Source organism: Budorcas taxicolor, chromosome 18 (genome assembly GCF_023091745.1).
Source record: "Budorcas taxicolor isolate Tak-1 chromosome 18, Takin1.1, whole genome shotgun sequence".
In the NCBI taxonomy this organism is placed as follows: domain Eukaryota; kingdom Metazoa; phylum Chordata; class Mammalia; order Artiodactyla; family Bovidae; genus Budorcas; species Budorcas taxicolor.
In genome coordinates this window covers 52,075,277-52,085,606 of record NC_068927.1, presented here as the reverse complement: position 1 = coordinate 52,085,606, position 10,330 = coordinate 52,075,277, and the positions used below count along the sequence as shown (strand labels likewise).

General features: G+C 43.8%; 1 protein-coding gene and 1 non-coding gene across 2 annotated transcripts; both read right to left on the bottom strand.

Moving 5' to 3' along the window:
• Positions 1–3,110: 3,110 nt before the first annotated feature.
• Positions 3,111–5,069, bottom strand: CXCL17 (C-X-C motif chemokine ligand 17). The gene is given in 4 exon segments (XM_052656790.1): positions 3,111–3,223; positions 4,286–4,343; positions 4,345–4,401; positions 5,034–5,069. Coding segments are annotated over 4 exon segments (264 nt in total).
• A 1,979-nt stretch (positions 5,070–7,048) lies between these two features.
• On the bottom strand, positions 7,049–7,155 carry LOC128064243 (U6 spliceosomal RNA). Its single transcript, XR_008200960.1, has one exon. It is a non-coding gene; the product is annotated as a U6 spliceosomal RNA (small nuclear RNA).
• Positions 7,156–10,330: the final 3,175 nt, after the last annotated feature.

Here is a 10,330-nt window from a genome sequence, read left to right as displayed (position 1 = left end):
ACACCGCCCCCCAAGTCTCCCTCCCTGCGTGCAGCCCAGACCTGGCCTGGGATTTGGGGGAGCCCAAGCGCCTCTCCTGAGCCTCCCGCTTCCTGAGATCACACCCTACGAGGCCATGGGCCCGGTGGGACCGGGACTCCCCGGGGACGAGTGTCTTCCAGCCTAGTGGACACACTGGAGAGCTGAAGGGCCTTTGCCTGCGTGGCAACCCGCCGAGGGTAAGGGTCCCTGGTCAGCGAGGCGCCTGCCCTCAGTGGTGCTCAGAGTTCTGGGCCTGAGGGATGAGCACCCGCCCCCGCCCACAGCCTTTCTTAGTTTCTGTTTGATTCCCCCGTGTCCCTGCGGGGAGGTGGCCTGGAACAGGGCAAGGAATCCAAGGCTGGCTGGGGATCCTGGCGCGCCGGCAGCCCCTACTGCCCAGTCCTAAAGGCTCCTTCTCTTCCAGGCCTCGGCTCCCTTCTCCATCAGAGGGGTCTCTGGCTCTGTGTCTGGACTGCTGGACGGTGACCTGAGCTCACCTGACGTTCTGGCAGGTCTCAGTTCTTCTTGACTGACGGAGTGGCCATCCTTGGAGCCCCTCCCCCTCTCCCTTCCTCCAAGCTCAACTCACCTGTGTACCGGTATTGTCTGGGATTCTGGCTGCTGATTTTCTTCCTGGGTGTTGGCATCCCACCGAATCCTGACATCGTTTCATAACCAGTTTGGTCTTTGAAGGCCAGCTTCTTTCCAGAGGCTGCCATCCTACCCAGGGTGGCTGGTGAATCAATGTCTAATGTGAACCCCACATCTGGTTTTGTGCCTGAATCTGTGGCCCACTCAAGAAATGTCTTCCATTCTGAGGTCGATGGCTGTTCGGATGGTTCATTTGGTTTTGTTAGAAATTGCCACTCAGCGAAAGATTCCTCTCCGGATTTGACTCCCTGAGCTGCAAGGTCTGACTGTTGCTGTCTCTCCTGGGACATCGGTTCAGTCTGGGCAGGTGGTTCATTTTGGGGTTCAGGTTGCCGCTGGGCTCTGGATCCCTCTCTCAGTTCTGGGGTCTGTTGAGTTCTAGATTCTTTTCCTGGCTCAGGTCTGGGGTGTGAGGCAGCTTCCTGTTTACTAAAGGGCACCCTTTGGATGGGAGGTGATGGCTGCAGGGCAGAGGCCTGTGGGGCACGAAATTCCTGGTGCAGAGTGGATTTTTGTTGTGCTGGAGGTTCCTGCTGGCCTTCAGTTTCCTGTTGGGCAAGGGGTCTTTGCTGTGCAGTGAGGTTCTGTGGTAGGTCGGGTGCCTGCTGAGCCTTAGATGCTGGCTGAGCTGTGGGTGTCTTTTCTAGCTCAGACGCTGGCTCGGTGATAGGTATCTGGGGTGGCTCAGGTTCCCAGTCAGGCCTAGAAACTAACTTAGAGTCTGGCTCCACTGTTGTGAGTTCCCTGAAGGGAACTGTTGATCTCCCAGGCTTCATCCTTCTGGGCGTTGCTTTGTCACAGATGTGGGCCTCCTTCACTGATTGCTCATGATGGCACCTGCCTTTGGGTTCCACTCCATCCTGGCATCTCTGCTCTTCCTTTTTAAGGCAGTTGGCAAGTGGCCTCTCTACTCCTGAGCCCAGTAATGTGCTTCTGTGCCTCCTGCTTTTGAGAGGCGGGCCTAGGAACAGGAGGAGGCTGTGTGCCCAGCATACCATCCTATCAGACGGCAGGGGCTTGCCCTGTTGTGTCATAAATAGGACCCCACCCAACTCACCAGTCCATTAAAATGCTGCTTCTCATAAGACCAGCATCCTAATTTAGTCTTCTCTTTCATCTGAATGACAGGAGCCAGCCTCTGGCTGAGTGTTTCTTTTCTCCCCTTCTGATATTTGAAGAAATGGTCAGAGGGGGAAGCAGGATCCACACTTTTTTTTTTTTCTTTTTGGCCACAGTGGTTTGCAGGATCTTTGTTCCCTGAACAGGGATTGAACCTGGACCCTAGCAATGAAAGTGCCAAGTCCTAACCACTGGATATCCAGGGAATTCCTAGGATCTACACTGTTTTAATGTTTTCCTCTTTACTCATTCTTCCAAATCCATTTTTATTTCCTTATATTTTCATTCTGATAATTTTATCCCCATGTTACAAAAAAATATGCCCTCTCATTTTTTCACTTGAAGCCCTTTTCAGTGGCATTTGAGATTTTCCACACCATCTCTCTAGCCTTCAACTCTGCTTTTGTACATACATCTTCTGTAGTAGATTGGAAACTTACAGGGTCACTTGACCATTGATGATGATGATAATCATAAATACTGGAGGCATTTTATGTGCTAGGAAACTGACAGGTTTTTTTTTTTAATCTACATTATCTTTGCTAAGACAATGTCTTACTTATTACTTTAATTTCTTTCTTTGCTCTACCTAGCTTTTACCTTAGAAAGGCTTCTCAAATGAGTAAAGAAATAAAAGATTGGGTAGGGGAGAGAGATTAAGGATGATACTGCGGAGAGTTGTGTGTTGAATCTGGCTTAAGTTTGGAATTTACAGAGTAAAATGGGTTCACTGGATTGAATGTGAATTTCCAGGCCTCTTTGGAAGAAATAATTCTGATCTATTGTGTGTGTTCTCAGTCGTGTCTGACTCTTTGCGACCCCAAGGACTGTAACCCTCCAGACTCCTCTGTCCATGGAATTTTCTAGGCAAGAATACTGGAGCGGGGTTGCCATTTCCTCCTCCAGGGGGTCTTCCCGTCTCAGGGATCAAACCCACATCTCTTGTGTCTCCTGCAGTGGTAGGCAGATTCTTTACCACTGTGCCAATTATATTTAAATATATTAATTGGCTACTTGTCTGGTTCTATTTAAGGCCAGGTGATGCCAGCTAGGAAACTTGGCTTTCTTGGTTTCTTTCAGGTAAGTAAACTTAAGCCTGGGTCTGTAGAGGGCACAGGAAAAGAGTGTTAGGAGAAGGCATTAGAGGGCACAGTAATTCTGGTGATAATGTTTTGCTTTTGTTTTTTGAGAATACTAGAATGGTTTAGGGACTAGGGACTGTGGTGGGGAACCTGAGGTGGAAGAAGAGCATCTCTTAGGTGCGCTCACGGCCTTGTTAACTGAGAATGTTTCATTGGGAGGGTGGGGTCTCAGAGCGCCTATAAAGGCAGAGCAAAGCTTGCCAGCTGACATTGTCTGAGAAATCGCTGGCAGGCTCTGGAGGGCTTGGTTGGCTTCCTGTGGTGTCTTTGGTGAAAAGAAAAGGGAGAGACTGCTTTTAACATTTTAGAATTTAATTTTAATGACAGCTTTAAAAATGTTAAAAGTAAGACTTATCTAGTGGAAAAGTTAAAGTAAAAGCTTATTTATTTTATACAGAATAGTTTGTTCTCCATACCTTTTTGTATGTAAACATAATAGTTTACTTAAATGAGCTTGTGCTATACATATTGTTCTGTGCAGCCCTGCCAGGCTTCCCTGTCCATGGGATTCTCCAGGCAAGAATACTGGAATGGGTTGCCATGCCCTCCTCCAGGGGGTCTTCCCCACCCAGGGATCGAACCCACATCTCATGTCTCCTGCATTGGCAGGCAGGCTCTACTTCTGGAGCCACCTGGGAAGCCTGTTTTGCTCTGTGCCTTTAACCAATCTTATTACACTATGTTATATATCTATAGAAATCCATAAAACTTATGTGTATAGTTTGGGACTTCCCTTGTGGTCCAGTGGATAAGAATCCTCCTTGCAAGGCAGGGGACTCTATCTGATCCCTGCTTGGGGAACTAAGACCCCACATGTTGCAGAGCAACTAAACCCATGCTGCAACTGCTGAAGCCCACCTGCTCTGGAGCCGGTGTGCCACAACTAGAGAGTCCATTTGCCAAAATGAAAGTTCCCACATGACGCAACAAAGATCCCATGTGCTGCAACTAAGACCTGCTGCAGCCAAAAAAAAAAAAAAAAAAAAGACCTAGGCGTCTGCCTTTTAGTGGCTGCTTTACTTCAAACTAAGCCATTTTTCCTCTTTGTTTCAGTCTTGCCTGTGAGTAAAATTAGGCTGAGGATGGGGTCCAGGAACCTCTTGGAAGGCAGCCCTGGGTTGTCGGGGGAAAGGGTAAGGGAGAGGGGGCCAGCCACACCTTCCGCCAGCTCCCCTGGACCCTGGAGGAGTCTGGCTCTTACATGAGACTCAGGAAGAAATGAGTGGCGGGCTGTGGGAGAGGGCAGGGGGCGAGGGCAGCTCAGGTAATATCTGCTTTGCTCTCAGAGGGATTCAGGGGAGTAGGTGGGGATCTCGATGGTGCACTCTCGTTGTCAATATTTTGTTACTGACTTTTGCACTCACATTCTTGGCCTCCTTCTTGGAGCCACCTCCCAGACGCCTGGCTGGCGTTGGTCCCTCTGGCCTCTGGCAACCCCTGTAGGAGGGAAACGGGTCACTTCCAGGCACTGGAAAGGGAAGGCGCCAAGAGACTTGGTTCCTGATCACTGTGCCTCTGGGTGAGCGCAGCTCCATTGCTCTTCCTTTTTACTCAGGGGTCTAGGGTACTTCAAGAGAGGAGTATTTTCTATGTATCTTATTTATTTAAGCCATAACATCTGGCTTGTAGGCTCTTAGTTCCCCAATCTGGAATTGAACCCAGGCCCTTGGCAGTGAAAGTGCAGAGTCCTAGCCCCTGGACTGCCAGGAAATTCTCTATTTCAGTTTTAAAATTGTATAGTTCATTTACAGTGTTGTGTTGATTTCCAGCCTACAGCAAAGTGATACAGCTTTATACCTACACACACACAAATATATTCTTTTTCGTCTTCTCTTCCATTATGATGTATTACAGGCTATTATAACAGGTCCCTGTGCTATACTGTCCACATTTTTGTCTGTCTGTTTTATATATAACGGTTTATATCTTCTAATCCCCAACTCCTAATTTATCCCCCCCACCGCCTTTTCCCTTTGGTGACCCTAAGTTTGCTTTCTATGTCTGTGAGCCTGTTTCTGTTTTGTAAATAAATTCACTGTGTCATTGGATTCCACATATAAGTGACATCATACGGTGTTTGTCTTTCTCTTTATGACTTACTTCACTTTGTAAATGACAGTCTGTGGGTCCATCCATGTTGCTGCAAATGGCATTATTTCATTTCTTTTTAAAAAGAAAAAGAGTGAGTAATATTCCTTTGTATATATGTATCACATCTTCTTTACCCATTCATCTGTGGAAGGGCATTTAGGTTGCTTCCATGTCCTGGCTACTATAAATAGCACATGTATCTTTTTAAATTCTAGTTTTGTCCAGATAGATGCCCAGGAGTGGGATTTCTAGATCATATGGCAACTCTATTTTTAGTTTTTTGAGGAACCTCCTTACTGTTTTCCACTGTGGCTGTACCAATTAACATTCCCACCAACAGTGTAGGAGGGTACCATTTTCTTCACACCCAAGAGAGGAGTATTTTAAATGGATAAGGGATTGAAGTTTAAAATCTGACTTAGAGAAAAGCTTACCTAGAAGTAGGTGGAGAAAGAATGATTTCTGGATGGAAAAATAGAGGTTAATCAAGACCTTACATTCTCCCCCTATTAAGATTCCCTCCTACATACTTTATTTTTTTTTTTAATTTTTAATTTTTTTAATTTTAAAATCTTTAATTCTTACATGTGTTCCCAAACATGAACCCCCCTCCCACCTCCCTCCCCATAACATCTCTCTGGGTCATCCCCATGCACCAGCCCCAAGCATGCTGTATCCTGCGTCAGACATAGACTGGCAATTCGATTCTTACATGATAGTATACATGTTAGAATGCCATTCTCCCAAATCATCCCACCCTCTCCCTCTCCCTCTGAGTCCAAAAGTCCGTTATACACATCTGTGTCTTTTTTGCTGTCTTGCATACAGGGTCGTCATTGCCATCTTTCTAAATTCCATATATATGTGTTAGTATACTGTATTGGTGTTTTTCTTTCTGGCTTACTTCACTCTGTATGATCGGCTCCAGTTTCATCCATCTCATCAGAACTGATTCAAATGAATTCTTTTTAACGGCTGAGTAATACTCCATTGTGTATATGTACCACAGCTTTCTTATCCATTCATCTGCTGATGGACATCTAGGTTGTTTCCATGTCCTGGCTATTATAAACAGTGCTGCGATGAACATTGGGGTACATGTGTCTCTTTCAATTCTGGTTTCCTCAGTGTGTATGCCCAGCAGTGGGATTGCTGGGTCATAAGGTAGTTCTATTTGCAATTTTTTAAGGAATCTCCACACTGTTCTCCATAGTGGCTGTACTAGTTTGCATTCCCACCAGCAGTGTAGGAGGGTTCCCTTTTCTCCACACCCTCTCCAGCATTTATTGCTTGCAGATTTTTGGATCGCAGCCATTCTGACTGGTGTGAAGTGGTACCTCATTGTGGTTTTGATTTGCATTTCTCTAATAATGAGTGATGTTGAGCATCTTTTCATGTATTTGTTAGCCATCCGTATGTCTTCTTTGGAGAAATGTCTATTTAGTTCTTTGGCCCATTTTTTGATTGGGTCGTTTATTTTTCTGGAATTGAGCTGCATAAGTTGCTTGTATATTTTTGAGATTAGTTGTTTGTCAGTTGCTTCATTTGCTATTATTTTCTCCCATTCAGAAGGCTGTCTTTTCACCTTGCTTATATTTTCCTTTGTTGTGCAGAAGCTTTTAATTTTAATTAGATCCCATTTGTTTATTTTTGCTTTTATTTCCAGTATTCTGGGAGGTGGATCATAGAGGATCCTGCTGTGATTTATGTCTGAGAGTGTTTTGCCTATGTTCTCCTCTAGGAGTTTTATAGTTTCTGGTCTTACATTTAGATCTTTAATCCATTTTGAGTTTATTTTTGTGTGCGGTGTTAGAAAGTGATCTAGTTTCATTCTTTTACAAGTGGTTGACCAGTTTTCCCAGCACCACTTGTTAAAGAGATTGTCTTTACTCCATTGTATATTCTTGCCTCCTTTGTCAAAGATAAGGTGTCCATATGTGTGTGGATTTATCTCTGGGCTTTCTATTTTGTTCCATTGATCTATATGTCTGTCTTTGTGCCAGTACCATACTGTTTTGATGACTAAAAATATGGAACGCTTCACGAATTTGCGTGTCATCCTTGCTCAGGGGCCATGCTAATCTTCTCTGTATCGTTCCAATTTTAGTATATGTGCTGCCGAAGCGAGCACTCCTACATACTTTAAAATCCTGAAGACTTAAGGAATGAGAGCAAGGAGTAGATTATTCCATTAACCAGTCAGGAACTTCACCTGACCTCCATGTTTTGTTGTATTTGAATCCATAGTCCCAGTTCAACTGTTAGAAGTTGGTATTTACCTTTGTTCCTCTGGAACAAATCCATTCCTCTTTTTGCCTCTATTCAAGTCTGTCTTATCACCTGATGCTCTCTTAAATGCCCATCTTGTAAGACCTAAAATATTTTTTATGACAACCAAGGTGATGTTTTATAGGTATTCTGGAGCTGCAATTGGGTCCAGATGATGTTTCCTCTGTACAGGAGTTGTTCATATTTCCTGCCAGACTGAATTATACTTTCACATGGTTTTCTACTATATTTGAATATGGTAGCTGAAGCTGAAGCTCCAGTACTTTGGCCACCTGATGCAAAGAGCCAACTCATTGGAAAAGACCCTGATACTAGGAAAGATCGAAGGCAAAAGAAGATGATTAGGAGAAGATGAAGGCAGAGGATGAGATGGTTAGATAGCATCACCAACTCAATGGACATGCTGCTGCTGCTGCTGCTGCTAAGATGCTTCAGTCGTGTCCAACTCTGTGCGACCCCATAGACGGCAGCCCACCAGGCTCCTCCATCCCTGGGATTCTCCAGGCAAGAATACTGGAGTGGGTTGCCATTTCCTTCTCCAGTGCATGAAAGTGAAAAGTCAAAGTGAAGTTGCTCAGTCGTGTCCAACTCTTAGTGACCTCATGGACTCCAGCCTACCAGGCTCCTCCATCCATGGGATTTTCCAGGCAAGAGTACTGGAGTGGGGTGCCATGGCCTTCTCCCTCAGTGGACATAAATTTGAGCAAACCCTGGGAAATCGTGAAGGACAGGGAAGCTTGGTGTGTTGCAGTCCATGGGGTCGTAAAGAGCTGGACTCCACTTCGCAACTAAACAACTATCATTGTACAATTACACTTGAAGTTTGTTGTTTGAAATGTCTTATGTATTGAATTCTATCCCCCGAAAATTCACTGAAGCCATAACCCTTAGTAACTCAGAAAGTCTGTATTTGAGGATAGGGCCTTTTAAAGAGATGATTAAGTTAAAATGAGACCCTTATGGTGGGCTCTATTCCAATCTGACTGGAGTTCTTATAAGGAGAAGAGATTTGGGCACACAAAGAGACACCAGGCATGTCCATGCACAGAGGAACAACCAGTGAGGAAACAGCAAGGAGTTGGCTATCTGTAAGCCAAGGAGGGTGTCCTCGGAAGAAACCAAAGTTGCTGAGACTTTGATCTTGAGCTTTCCAGTCTTCAGAATTGTGAGGAAATAAGTTGTTGTTTTAAGCCTGACAGTCTGTGGTATTTTGTTATGGGCAGGTCTAACAAACTAAAAATCTTTCTCCCTCACTAGATGCTGAACCAGTGACTCAGTAGTCACTCAGCTACATGGCTGCTGACACACGGTAGGCGCGTGGTAAATGTCTGATAAGCAGATGGACACGTTGTCCAGAGAGGGCCCTTAGAGCAGCCTCTGGTTCAGTCCAGCTCTGTTTCCCAGACTCGTGCCCTTTCTGCCACACAGATGGAGGGTGTTACATCATTTCTCCAAGTGCTGGGTTCCAAGTGTTTTCACGTGCTGTTTTGAGTGGTGTTAATTTCAACAGGGATGGCCCCTGCCATCTAAACTTTTCTAATATTTTATTCTCGCCTGACCTCTACTTCTGGTTCCAGAGAGAGACAATATTAGAGTCAGAGGTAATCTTGGAGATCATAGTGGAACCCTTTCACTGAGGAGTTTTTCATTTTTAACGCGACGTAACTATATTAGAGAAAATTTGTAAAGTCCAAATAAAAATCTTTACTCTTGCCAACCATTGGAATTTTAGTTTGTGTATGATTTTTATTTTTATTTTTTAATTTTTTAAATATAAAAAATGTGATAGCCACACTATGTGAACATTTTCCTTTTTATTCACTTTGTAAGCTTGTTCCTGTGTTGTCTTACAACATTGATAACAGACTTTCTAAAATAAAAAATTTTTTTTTCATTTGGCTTCACTGGTTGGTCTTCGTTTCAGCACGGTGGGATCTTTGATCTTCGTTGTGGCACGTGGGATCTTTTTTTATTTACAAACTCTTAGTTGCAGCATGTGGGATCTAGTTCTCTGACCAGGGATGGAATCCCAGCCCTCTGCCTTGGGATAGTGGAGTGTTAGCCACTGGACCACCAGGGAAGTCCCCAAAACAAACATTTTAAATGACTACATAACACTCGCAAGTATATGCGCTTCAGATTACCCAATTGCTCTCTCATTGCTGAATATTTAGATTGTTTTATCTTTAGATATTGATAAATTTCTTTGTTTTCCGCATGTTGGATTTCTGTCTTAGGGAACACAAGTGGAATTACTGGGTCCAAAGTTAAGAACAGTTTTATTTTTCTAGATATCTTTACCAAGTTGCTTTTAAAAAAGTTATATTAACTAAACCACTGTCTCTTCTTTTCAGGTGAGGAGACTGAGACCCTGAGAGAGCAAATGAAATGCCCAAGTTCATAAAGGTAATGGTGACTCATCTGGTGCTAAAACCTAGATCCAAGGCTCTTAGTCTGTTGTCCTTTCTGCAGCCCTGTATGACCCTAATTTCATGATGTAACTGAAAATGACACTGTTAGTACAGTATCATGTCCCCCAAAGTTCAGACATTTTTACACCACCTTAATTTTTGCTATAGCTTAGACCACCTCTACTGTTATTTATTTCATATTAATACTTTTTTCTTTAAATAAATTTAATTTACATCACATCTTCATTCTATGCAATATTTTCTATGAGATTCTGGGTTTGATACATGCTTAGATCTTTTTCTAAGATGTATTAAAAATAAACATATCACTATTAAAGTAGAAGTTTATTTATGTTTTACCTAAAATCAGTTTTGGAAAATATTGATATGGTGGAATAAGCATGGACCTTGTATCCAGACATTCCTGAGGTCAACTGCTTGCTCTGTCAGTTAGCTATGTGGTCTAGGAGAAGTCACTTAGCTTCTTTGATCATTGATTCTGTGGTTTGTAGAGTGTCTATCAGTATCCACCTTGCAGTGATGTTCGGAATAAAGAAGTTACTGTGGGCCCAGTGCCCAAGTAGATGTTGAGTACACTGTGGTTAT